General features: G+C 38.6%; 1 protein-coding gene across 5 annotated transcripts in view; it reads left to right on the top strand.

The window, feature by feature from the left end:
* Positions 1-12,919, top strand: part of apba2 (amyloid beta precursor protein binding family A member 2) — a 51,594-nt gene that overhangs the window by 34,946 nt on the left and 3,729 nt on the right. For 4 of the 5 annotated variants that reach the window (XM_062963007.1, XM_062963006.1, XM_062963008.1 and 1 more), the window contains exons 6-10: positions 585-620; positions 2,106-2,192; positions 5,057-5,242; positions 8,174-8,353; positions 12,500-12,712. In XM_062963007.1, coding sequence (XP_062819077.1) covers positions 585-620; positions 2,106-2,192; positions 5,057-5,242; positions 8,174-8,353; positions 12,500-12,712 — 702 coding nt within the window. The remainder of the gene's footprint in view (positions 1-584; positions 621-2,105; positions 2,193-5,056; positions 5,243-8,173; positions 8,354-12,499; positions 12,713-12,919) is intronic. The other variant, XM_062963010.1, reaches the window with a different exon arrangement.

Raw genomic sequence — 12,919 nt, 5'->3', positions numbered from 1 at the left:
ATAATAATAATAATAATAATAATAATAATACATCTCACAGTCCTAAACACTTGGGAAGTGTTCGAATTGGGATTTTGTGATACGAAATCCAGCATGTCTATCTTGTTTGCTGTGTCATACAACATCGTTGTGTCAATAATAATAATAATAATAATAATAATAATAATAATAATAATAATAAAACTATAATAACTATATTTATACCCTGCCACCATCTCCCTGCGGGGACTCGGGGCGGCTTACAATGAGGATATAACAACAACATACCGTAGATACAATGCACACAATCAACTAAAACAATGAGATTTAAAAACAAAAATTGGTTGCTAGCTGACCTCTCAGTTGTCAATCCCGCATTGATTGTAAATGTCCCTTATTGCGGTTACGAAACGTAGACGCACGCCACGTTTTCCTCTCTCGACACAAAATCCCTGGGACAATCTGCGGACGGGTCCCTTCAGCTCCCTCCTCCGATGTCCTTTTCTCTCCCCGTTTTGCTTTTGTTTCTTTTCCCGCTTTTGTCTCTTTCCCTTTTATTTACCTTTTTTTCCTTGACTTGTTTTTCTTTAATGCTTCTACCCCAGAGGATGCAAAAAGCTGCTAAAATCAAGAAAAAAGCGGTGTGTAAACGGTTTTTCTTGAATGCTAAATGTCTGTAGTGTGGGTTTGTTTTTGTGTTGCCTCTTTCGGGCCATCCTTGTGCATCCGAGAGTGTTGTGCCTTTTGTGGTGGATCTCGTAAAGCCGTGGTGTTATCGTCCTTGTGGTTATTATTATCGTTATTCCAATAATGTGTGTGGCTGGATGGGTAATAAAGCAGTGTCTTGGTTCCTTTGGAAGACGCCTTTTGAGGCTTGCTTGGTGTTCATGCCTTTGGGTTCCATTGTGTGGTTTCTGTTGGAAAGCCTGCCTGGTGTCTCCTGTTTTCTGTCTGCTACCGAACACTGGAGCATCGTGGTGCTTTTAGTTGGATTCGTGGCTGAACACACATCAAGAGAACAGCTGATATTCTCCATCACCGTCTATATCTTGTAACTTAATGAATCCATAGCTCTATTGCAGAAATACAATGAAAGTCTATTAGTGAGTTGCAAAGATGTGCATCTAGATACTAACGGGTGGTCAGGTGTGCATTGGGTGCTTCTGGTGCATATCATACACTTGTGGTGTACACTCGGCACTTTGGATGTCCATTGCACATTTCTAATGGACATTGAAACTTCTGGTGCACAATGGACACCAAACATTCACATGGGATACTTTAAGTGTACACTGCACACTTCTGGTGCACATTACACCACACACATTGGGTACTACTGATGTTCATTGCACACTTCTGATGTACATCGGACACTTATTATGGACATTGGACATTTCTGGTGCATCTACGGAGCCTTGTTGGTTTCCTTAAAATGCAACCTTCTGGGGAATCTGAAAAAAGACCCTGTCTGTCCTCTGCTTTTTTGTGTAACGGGGAAAGAGAGACATTTTACTTGGTTCCTAACACAAAGGCAATGAAGATGAGATTCAGAAATGAACTATTCCCTCATTTCATGATGGGATGTAGTGTCATAGCCTGAGAGAATGGCTAAACTCCCAAAAAAGTAAAGCAAAAAAAACAACAACAACATAGGGTGGCTATCTGGTCCAAGTTGTTGGCTTGTGGAACAAAACACACGGATTTCCATAGATCAATGAGTTGACATTTGCACCCTCTTGTGCTAATTGTAAATACAACTTTTTAAAAAGTTGTAGTGATGCTGTGAAAGGAGGAAATGAACTTTTTTTGGGACCCTGTTCTATTGGAATCCAGTCGTCTTTTAGTAAATTCCACCTCGACATTATGAGCGATGTATTATTTCAAGTAAGCTCTGCTGCCGTCCCCTTGTTGGCCCACGTTGGACCTCCTCGCTTTGGGACCCACAGAAGCCTCCTCTTGAGAAGATAGGCTTGTGCATGCCTTTGGGGAAGGGGCCTTTGTTGTTGGGTGTGGGGTGCGCCGCTCTCCGTTGTGTTCGCTGTGCTTGGGATGAAAGGAGTGCTTTCCAGGAAAGGCTTAACCTTCTCCCTCTGCTCTTGTCTTGTGTCTTGTTTTGTATTTTCCAGAGCTTGGAAGGAGACGCCCAGGCCTTGACCGAAGTGGATCTGTTCATCTCTACGCAGAGGATCAAGGTGCTGAATGCAGATACGCAGGTGAGCGCCGTTGCACAGACTTTCCTTGGGAAGTTTTAAAGAGACGTCTAAAGTCTTGAACCTATTTGGGAAAGAGAATCTCCTCAATATCGCCTAACCACCATAGCTGGGCCTGAATATATTGCACAAGATTTCCCTAGCCTAAAATGATACATTTTAATATATTGGTTTTATGGTTCCCGTCCCCTTGATCTGGTCATGTAAGTGTGATTTATTGTTATAATTGTATTATTTTACTTTGTTTAATAATGTGTCTTATGTTGTTATGTAATGTTTGTGTTTGCCTTTATGACTGTAAGCCGCCCTGAGTCCCATCCGCGAGATAGGGCGGTATATAAATAAAGTTTTATTATTATTATTATATTATTATAGCTATGTTCTCAGTCATCCATGACTTTTCCAAAAAAAACCCTTTGGCAAGTTCAAAATATTTGCAGAGCAGGACCTACAGCCATCTAGTGCCAGTTAAAGTTGACTCACTGAGTCAATGTGAATTTGTGAAGTGGTCAAGGGTAGTATCAAAAACAAGCCCTATGAGGAGCGGCTTAAAGAGCTGGGCATGTTTAGCCTGCAGAAGGGAAGGCTGAGAAGAGCCATGATGACGGCCATGTATAAATGGCTTAAATAGTTAAATAACGATACACTTAAGAGGACAATCTTTAGAGAACTTTTTTAATTAATGGCAACCTATGATCCAGTATCTCAATGTAAAATTAATCTAAAAATGTACATAGAGGAAGCTAATAGACCGAAGGCAAGGAGGAAACGGATATTAATTTGGAACTTATAATATTTTTATATGTACTATTCAAATAGAAGACTGTGACCCCTTATTGAAAATATATTGTCTGAGAAATGATTATGAAAGACTAATAGATGAAAGTATTGCACTGTATGCAACAAACACTTGCAATGTATGTATATTTGAATGAATTGAATAAATAAACATTATATATATATACACACACACACACACACACACACACACACACACACAGTAGAGTCTCACTTATCCAACATTCACTTATTCAACATTCTGGATTATCCAACACATTTTTGTAGTCAATGTTTTCAATATATCATGATAGTTTGGTATGAAATTCGTAAATACAGTAATTACTACGTAGTATTACTGCGTATTGAACTACTTTTTCTGCCAAATTTTTTGTATAACATGATATTTTTGTGCTTAATTTGTAAAATCATAACTTAATTTGATGTTTAATAGGCTTCTTCTTAATCCCTCCTTATTATCCAATATATTCACTTATCCAACATTCTGCCGGCCCGTTTATGTTGGATAAGTGAGACTCTACTGTATATATATATATAAACAACAGGAAACAAACACTCACTCAGCTGCTGGCTTCAAAGAACACGGAACAATCACTCCTTTAGTGGCTGACCTGAAACTGTCAATCAACTGAAGTACCCAGCCTCACCTTCAAAACAAAGCAAACACTTGCACAGCTTTTAAACAAAGGCTGGATGGCCATCTGTCCGGGGTGCTTTGAATGTGATTTTCCTGCTTCTTGGCAGGGGATGGACTGGACGGCCCACAGGGTCTCTTCTGACTATGATTTGGGACTGTGCATCCTACAGTCTAAATCAGTGTTTCCCAAATTCCGGCCTTCCAGATGTTTTGGACTTCAGCTCCCAGAATCCATGATCATTGTCCAAAGCAACTGAAGCTTCTGCGAACGGATGTCCAAAATACTTGGAAGTCTAGCGTTTGGGAAGCCTTGGGTGAGGTGACGCCGAGCGTGGTCCTCGCAGTTGCAAAAGCAAAACAATCCAGTAGAGTCTCGCTTGTCCAACCTTCGCTTATCCAACGTTCTGTATTATCCAATGCACTTTGCCTTTTAGTAGTCAATGTTTTTGTAGTTGATTTTTCAAACCATTGTGAAGTTTTGCTGCTAAATGCGTAAATACAGTACAGTAGAGTCTCACTTATCCAACATTCTGGATTATCCAACGCATTTTTGTAGTCACTGTTTTCAATACATCGTGATATTTTGTAATCGTAATACAGTAATTACAACATAACATTACTGCGTATTGAACTACTTTTTCTGTCAAATTTGTTGTATAACATGATGTTTTGGTGCTTCATTTGTAAAATCATAACCTAATTTGACGTTTAATAGGCTTTTCCTTAATCCCTCATTATCTAACATATTCACTTATCCAACATTCTGCTGGCCCGTTTATGTTGGATAAGTGAGACTCTACTTTAATTACTACATAACGTTATCGTGTATTGAACTGCTTTTTTCTCTCAATTGGTTGTAAAACATGATGTTTTGGTGCTTCATTTGTAGAATCATAATTTGACATTTAATAGGCTTTTCCTTAATCCCTCATTATCTAACATATTCACTTATCCAACATTCTGCTGGCCCTTTATGTTGGATAAGTGAGACTCTACTTTAATTACTACATAACGTTATCGTGTATTGAACTGCTTTTTTCTCTCAATTGGTTGTAAAACATGATGTTTTGGTGCTTCATTTGTAGAATCATAATTTGACATTTAATAGGCTTTTCCTTAATCCCTCATTATCTAACATATTCACTTATCCAACATTCTGCTGGCCCGTTTATGTTGGATAAGTGAGACTCTACTTTAATTACTACATAACGTTATCGTGTATTGAACTGCTTTTTTCTCTCAATTGGTTGTAAAACATGATGTTTTGGTGCTTCATTTGTAGAATCATAATTTGACATTTAATAGGCTTTTCCTTAATCCCTCCTTATTATCCAACATTTTCACATATCCAATGTTCTGCTGGCCCTTTATGTTGGATAAGTGAGACTCTACTATGCAAGTAATGGATTCCCCGGATGTCTGTGTTCCTCAGGAGACCATGATGGACCATGCGCTGCGCACCATCTCCTACATCGCCGACATCGGCAACATTGTGGTCTTGATGGCCCGGCGCCGGATGCCCCGGTCGGCCTCCCAGGACTGCATCGAGACCACCCCGGGGGCCCCGGAGGGGAAGAAGCAGTACAAGATGATCTGCCACGTCTTCGAGTCGGAGGACGTAAGTCGACGGGAGGGATGCGTAATGCATAATGCGCATGGCTGGAGCTTGGGCTCAATGCATCCCTTTACGTTCACGCATTATTACCTTTCTCATGGGCGTTGAATAATTCAGCCTGCTCTTTAAAGGACCTTCAAATCAGGGCAACCTGGGATGGCATTTGTGTTTAAGAGCTGGTCCCAACTTGTGAAGTGTCCTTATACTCTATCCAGAAACCAGTTGATGCCATACATCAGTATATATGATTATCATATATACTCGAGTATAAGCTGATCCGAATATAAGCCGAGGCGCCTAATTTTACCACAAAAAACCTGGGAAATGGTTGACTCAAGTATAAGCCGAGGGTGGGAAATTTCAGGAAAAAAAATAAATATCAATAAAATTACATTAATTTAAATGTTTTTGAATATTTACATCAAGCTCTAATTTAAGATAAGACTGTCCAGCTCTGATCAAATCATTATTCTCATCTTCTTCAATTTAAATGTGCTTATGTAGCCTTTTAATAATAATAGAGTAAAACAATACATTTAATAATAATAATAATAATAATAATAATAATAATAATAAATACAGGAAAATAATACATGTAATAATAAATAGAGTAAAATAATAAATGCAGTAATAATATCAGAGTGAAATAATAAATTTAATAATAATAATAGAGTAAAATAAATGTAAAGTAGCAACAATAATAGAGTACAATAATGTGATAATAATAGAGTAAAATAATAAATGCAATAATAATAATATCAGAGTGAAATAATAAATTTAATAATAATAATAGAGTAAAGTAAATTTAAAGTAGCAACAATAATAGAGTACAATAATGTGATAATAATAGAGTAAAATAATAAATGCAATAATAATAATATCAGAGTGAAATAATAAATTTAATAATAATAATAGAGTAAAATAAATTTAAAGTAGCAACAATAATAGAGTACAGTAATAAATGTGATAATAATAGAGTAAAATAATAAATGTAATAATACCAAAAATAATAGAGAAAATTAATAAATGTACCATATATTCTCAAGTATAAACTGACCCAAATATAAGCCAACCAGGATCCTCACCCGAGTATAAGCCGAGGGGGGCTTTTTTAGTCCTAAAAAAAGGGCTGAAAAACTAGGCTTATATTCGAGTATATACAGTATATTGTTGAAGATCATGACAAAGAAGGTGATGGAGAAGATAATACTAATACTGAATCATTTGTAAGACACACCTTAATTTCAGTACCGTTACCACCACCAAAAATACATACGACATGCCTGCGATTCTAAGACGCACTCAATTTTAGAGATATTTATATACAAAAGTGTGTCTTAGATTCCTGGTGTAGCACAGCAAGGGCAGCAACAATAACTATAATTATGATCATGGGAGAATAGATTCATGGAAGGCTCCAATTGATCCTGAGGATGAAGGAAGGGACCATAAGCCAGAAAATAGTAAACTTGTGCATATATAGCTTAGCCTTTGCGTATATCATATTAGCCTTTTTCTATAGATAGTGTAAACATTTTGCATGAACCAAAGGAGTACGTGTAACAAAGGACCTGTGCCTCTCCCTTTTTGAAAGTTCAGAAAGTTCCAAGAAGAGAAGCTAGGTCACATATACCAAGATAGGTGGGCAAGGGAAGAGGATCATCAGCAATTGGTCAAGTTTAGATAAGCCAGGGTATATATTCTTTGTTAACTGCGCCATACTTTGCATGTACAGACCTTTGTGTGTGTGCGGCTGTTTGCCTTAGCATTGCTAGGCTGAAAATAAATACCGTATATACTTGAGTATAAGCCGACCCGAATATAAGCCGAGGCACCTAATTTTACCACAAAAAAACTGAGAAAACATTGACTCTACTATAAGCCGAGGGTGGGAAATTTCAGAAATAAAAATAGATACCAATAAAATTACATTAATTGAGGCATCTGTAGGTTAAATCTTTTTGAATATTTACATAAAGCTCAAATTGAAGATAAGACTGTCCAACTCTGATCAAATCATTATTTTCATTTTCTTCAATGTAAATGTGCTTATGTATCCTTTTAATAATCATAGAGTAAAATAATACATGTAATAATAATAATAATAATAAATAGAGTAAAATAATACATGTAATAATAAATAGAGTAAAATAATAAATGCAGTAATAATAATAAGATCAGAGTGAAATAATAAATGTATTATTAATAATAATAAAAATAGAGTAAAATAAATGTAATAGTAGCAACAATAATAGAGAAAAATAATAAATGTAATAATACCAATAATAATAGAGAAAAATAATAAATGTAATCATACCAATAATAATAGAGAAAAATAATAAATGTAATAATACCAATAATAATAGAGAAAAATAATAAATGTAATAATACCAATAATAATAGAGAAAAATAATGTAATAATACCAATAATAATAGAGAAAAATAATAAATGTAATAATACCAATAATAATAAAGAAAAATAATAAATGTAATAATACCAATAATAATAGAGAAAAATAATAAATGTAATAATACCAATAATAATAAAGAAAAATAATAAATGTAATAATACCAATAATAATAGAGAAAAATAATAAATGTACCATATATTCTCGAGTATATGGTGATCCAAATATAAGCCAACCAGGACCCTCACCTGAGTAGAAGCCGAGGGGGGCTTTTTCAGCCCTAAAAAAGGGCTGAGAAACTAGGCTTATACTCGAGTATATACAGTACTTTGCTTTTGTACTCTCTCACGAGACTGGATTTCCTGCCTGATTGCCTCCTGAGCCAGAAGAACCCTTTGAGATAATTGCCTTACAAGGAGGCTCAGTGGGACTTCTCTCAGCTGAGGCAGGATGGGCGATTCTGGGAGTCCTGGTCCAGAAGTGGAGGTCCGTCTTGATTTCTCTCTGTCCTCCCTTCCTGTCTCAGGCGCAGCTGATTGCGCAGTCCATTGGGCAGGCCTTCAGCGTGGCCTACCAGGAGTTCCTCCGCGCCAACGGCATCAACCCGGAGGACCTGAGCCAGAAGGAGTACAGCGACATCATCAACACCCAGGAGATGTACAACGACGACCTCATCCACTTCTCCAACTCGGAGAACTGCAAAGAGGTGCCCGTCTTTCCTTTCCTTTCCTCCTCGCCATGCGCAGTCTGCTCTCCCTTCATCTGCTTGTTAGTGAAGCGCATGCTGAGAAGCCATGCCGAGTTTCCAGAGTTCCTTTGCAAGCGTATTTCCAAATTAAACTCACTGTGCTTTTCAGGGTGTTTTGTTGCTGCTGCTGTACGGCAATTACTGGATTTTGCTTCCTTTGTCATGAAGGCCTGCGTCCCTGTCTGCCCTCAGCTTGGTGCCTCCTAAATGCTGTTGTCCTACAAATCCCAGCAGTGTGAACAAATGTGCAGACGAAAAGGAATGACAGAAGTTATTTATTTATTTACTACATTTATATCCCGCTCTTCTCACCCCGAAGGGGACTCAGAGCGGCTTACAAATCAAATGAACATACAATATATTATTAGTATATCACAATGTGAACATTAAATTACTATATTGTACTATACCATTATATGGTAATATTATTAGTAATATTACATTTAATCTATATATATAAAAGAGTGATGGCATCACGGCGACCCACAAAACAACAAAACTACAGGCCCCCCAACCTCTAAATTTGACAACACAACCCATCATCCCCGGCTCTAGGTTGATACAACAAAAAGAAAAGAAAAATAAAGTCCTAATTAGAGAGAGAGGAATAATTGCTTTTATCCAATTGCTGCCAGTTAGAAGGCTAAGCGCCTCCAACTTGGTCTCCTAGCAACCCAATAGACAATAATAAAAAAACACTCAAAATAATTAAAACACTAAAAAATTAATACAATAAAATACTATAACAGAAAATAACTAAAAATAATACAAGAAAATAATAAAATATAATAAAAAGATAACTTACAATAAAATTTATTAAAAAATACAAATAACGTCAAATAAAAATTACACAATTTTTAACCAATACCACCACCACTTTGCCACAGCAACGCGTGGCTGGGCACAGCTAGTATATAATATATTTTTACTATTATATTGTGTTATTAGTATAATATTGTATTCCATTATAATATTATTATCAAAATTATATATATATACAATATAAATAAAAAAATAAAATTAGTATAGCATATTATAGTTATAGTCCCAAAAGCATGAACATAGGGAATGCCTTATAGTGAGTAAACATAGACGTGGACTATATTGTACTATAGTCCCAAAAACATGGAAATAGGGAATGCCTTATAGTGAGTAAACATAGGTGTGGACGGTGGGCTAAATATGGCTCTTGAGACACCCAAAGGCCTCCCAATGCACATATACCCTCCAAAAAAGTTCATAGTAAGATCCGTTGGAAGGTATGGGACAAGCAATGGTTCTTTCTCCCCGCAGAGTTGCTATTCTGGTCTTGTCGATCACCAAATTATCAGTTCCTTAGTGGTCCCCAGGTTTCAAATAGCCCAAACTGGAGACCTCTGGATGCACCAGATTCACAAAGACTCGTTTTACTTCTCCATTTTCCACAATTCCTGGAATTTAATTGCAACTTTAAGGGAGCTCTCCAAGGTGCTGAAAGCTATCCAGAAAAGAGCTTCAGCACCACGGAGAGCTCCCCTGAGTTCAAGCAAAATCGGAAGGATCCATAGCTGTTGCATCTTCTCTATTTAACACCCTACCTTGCAAAGGTTTAGTAGTTTTAATACAGGCATGGGCAAACTTGGGCCCTCCAGGTGTTTTGGACTGCAACTCCCACAATTCCTAACAGCCTACCGGCTGTTAGGAATTGTGGGAGTTGCAGTCCAAAACACCTGGAGGGCCCAAGTTTGCACATGCTTGTTTAAGTAGGACGAGCCTCACTTCCTTATCCACTAACAGTCCCTTTCTCTCAAATGTAAACAAACCCAATTTCCTCTGTTGTTTTCAACCCGGCGATGTCTTTGTTGTTCCCGTTTTGCTCCGTATTCTCTGTCTATCTCTTCTTTCATAAATGTGATTGATTTAATGCGGAGACAAGGCCCACGCTGTGGGTTAATCAGCACCGAACGGAGCGGGGTCTTTTTCCTGCTGGGAAAATGCATCTCCCATCCTCCGTCTCTTGCATTTAAAAGAAGAGAGCCTGCTGCTTCGACAAAGGCAATTTCGGAGGAAGAAGGAATATGGGGTGGATTATTTTTGGTGGATTTTTGAGCGGGGAGTTGATGTCCAAAACACCTGGAGGGGAGGCCAAAGTTTGCCCGTGCCTGATCTATACTGGAAGGGGCTTAGGTAGGGAAAAAGTGGGGTATAAAATGTACGGATCATGTTGTGTTCTCTACATTTAAAAATATTCTGCAAAGTCATCCTGGAGGGGAAAAACGCTAAACGAGAAGGGATGTCATTGGCGTTATCAGGAGAAGAGCGATGTTTATCTGGATAGAGTCTGAGCCCAGGCGTTTTGGAGGTGAAACGCAGCCAAGGTGACGGGAAGGGAAGCCGAAAACCAACAAGTCGGGTGGAAATTGGATTTTAAATCAACACGGAGGGAGAGTGTAAATAAATGGTAATCTACTCAGAGGCAGGGAGAGGGGAGGCAAAGCACACGGGCATGCATCAATGCGGCACAAGTTCAGGCGCCGACAACGATGCTGCAAATGTTGTTATTCCAAGGTGCCAGAGCAGTCGGGAAAAGGATCTAATGAGGCTTGTTTTCAAATTGGTGCAACGGAAAATGGAAGCAGGAGCCAATGCGAGGGAAAGAGGAGTCGAGGAGGAGGGAAGGTGACCCTGCAAGGAGCACTGCATTTTGGGAGGGAGTCCCAAATATATTATTATTATTATTATTATTATTATTATTATTATTATTATTATTATTATTATTAGAAACACAACAAGATGAGTCCACAGCAGACACTTTGCTAGCTGTTGTATTGGATCACACATTAGACACCTCCCAAGTGTCTAGGGCGCTGTGATGTATTATTATTATTATTATTATTATTATTATTATTATTATTATTATTATTATTATTATTAGAAACACAACAAGATGAGTCCACAGCAGACACCTGGCTAGCTGTTGTATTGGATCACACATTAGACACCTCCCAAGTGTCTAGGACTGTGTGATGTATTATTATTATTATTATTATTATTATTATTATTATTATTATTATTATTATTAGAAACACAACAAGATGAGTCCACAGCAGACACCTGGCTAGCTGTTGTATTGGATCACACATTAGACACCTCCCAAGTGTCTAGGACTGTGTGATGTATTATTATTATTATTATTATTATTATTATTATTATTATTATTATTATTATTAGAAACACAACAAGATGAGTCCACAGCAGACACCTGGCTAGCTGTTGTATTGGATCACACATTAGACACCTCCCAAGTGTCTAGGACTGTGTGATGTATTATTATTATTGTTGTTGTTATTATTGTTATTATATTGTATGACACAGCAAACGAGATAGATATGCTGGATTTCATATCACAGAATCACAAGTCGAACACTTCCTAAGTGTCTAGGACTGTGATGTATTTTCGGATGATGCGCACAGATCCCAGTAGGGTGGCCTTTTGCAGCTGGCAGATCCTAATTTTGTCAATGTCTACTGTTTCCAAATGCCGGCTGAGATCTTTTGGCACGGCACCCAGTGTGCCCATCACCACCGGGACCACCTGCACTTGTTTCTGCCAGAGTCTTTTAAGTTCAATCTTGAGGTCCTGATAGCGGCTGAGTTTTTCCTGTTGTTTTTCGTCAATGCGACTGTCACCTGGGATGACGACATCAATGATCCAAACCTTTTTCTTTTCCACAACTGTGATGTCTGGTGTGTTGTGTTCCAGAACCTTGTCAGTCTGGATTCGGAAGTCCCACAGTATCTTTGCGTGCTCATTTTCCAATACTTTTGCAGGTTTGTGATCCCACCAGTTCTTTGCTGCTGGGAGGTGGCACTTGAGGCATAAGTTCCAATGGATCATTTGAGCAACATAGTTGTGCCTCTGTTTGTAGTCGGTCTGTGTGATTTTCTTACAGCAGCTGAGGATGTGATCAAAGGTTTCATTGTCTTCCTTGCACAGTCTGCATTTTGGGTCATCAGCTGATGATGATGATGATGATTATTATTATTATTATTATTACCCAGGAACAAAAGCTGTGTTGCATAGTATTATCCCCGGTGCTGATCCCTGCCCTCCTTGCTTTCCAGCTGCAGGTGGCGAAGCACAAGGGGGAGATCCTGGGCGTGGTGATCGTGGAGTCCGGCTGGGGCTCCATCCTGCCCACCGTGATTCTGGCCAACATGATGAACGGGGGGCCTGCCGCTCGGTCGGGGAAGCTGAGCATCGGGGACCAGATCATGTCCATCAACGGCACCAGCCTGGTGGGGCTCCCGTTGGCCACGTGTCAAGGCATCATCAAGGTATCCCCTCCCTGACACAAAGGCGGCAGTCTGGATGGTCCTCCATCGGGAGGGCTTGGATTGTGTCCTCCTTCCTGTCAGAAGAGGGGTTGGACTGGATGGCCTTTGGGGGTCCCTTCCAGTTCTAGACTGTCTGAACTACCTCTAACAATCCTTTGCCTAAGAGATCCCTCTGAAGGCAGACACATGCTGTCAAGGGAAGCACTT

This window comes from Anolis carolinensis, unplaced genomic scaffold (assembly GCF_035594765.1).
Source record: "Anolis carolinensis isolate JA03-04 unplaced genomic scaffold, rAnoCar3.1.pri scaffold_11, whole genome shotgun sequence".
Classification (NCBI taxonomy): Eukaryota; Metazoa; Chordata; class Lepidosauria; order Squamata; family Dactyloidae; genus Anolis; species Anolis carolinensis.
This window is presented reverse-complemented; position numbering and strand designations above follow the sequence as displayed.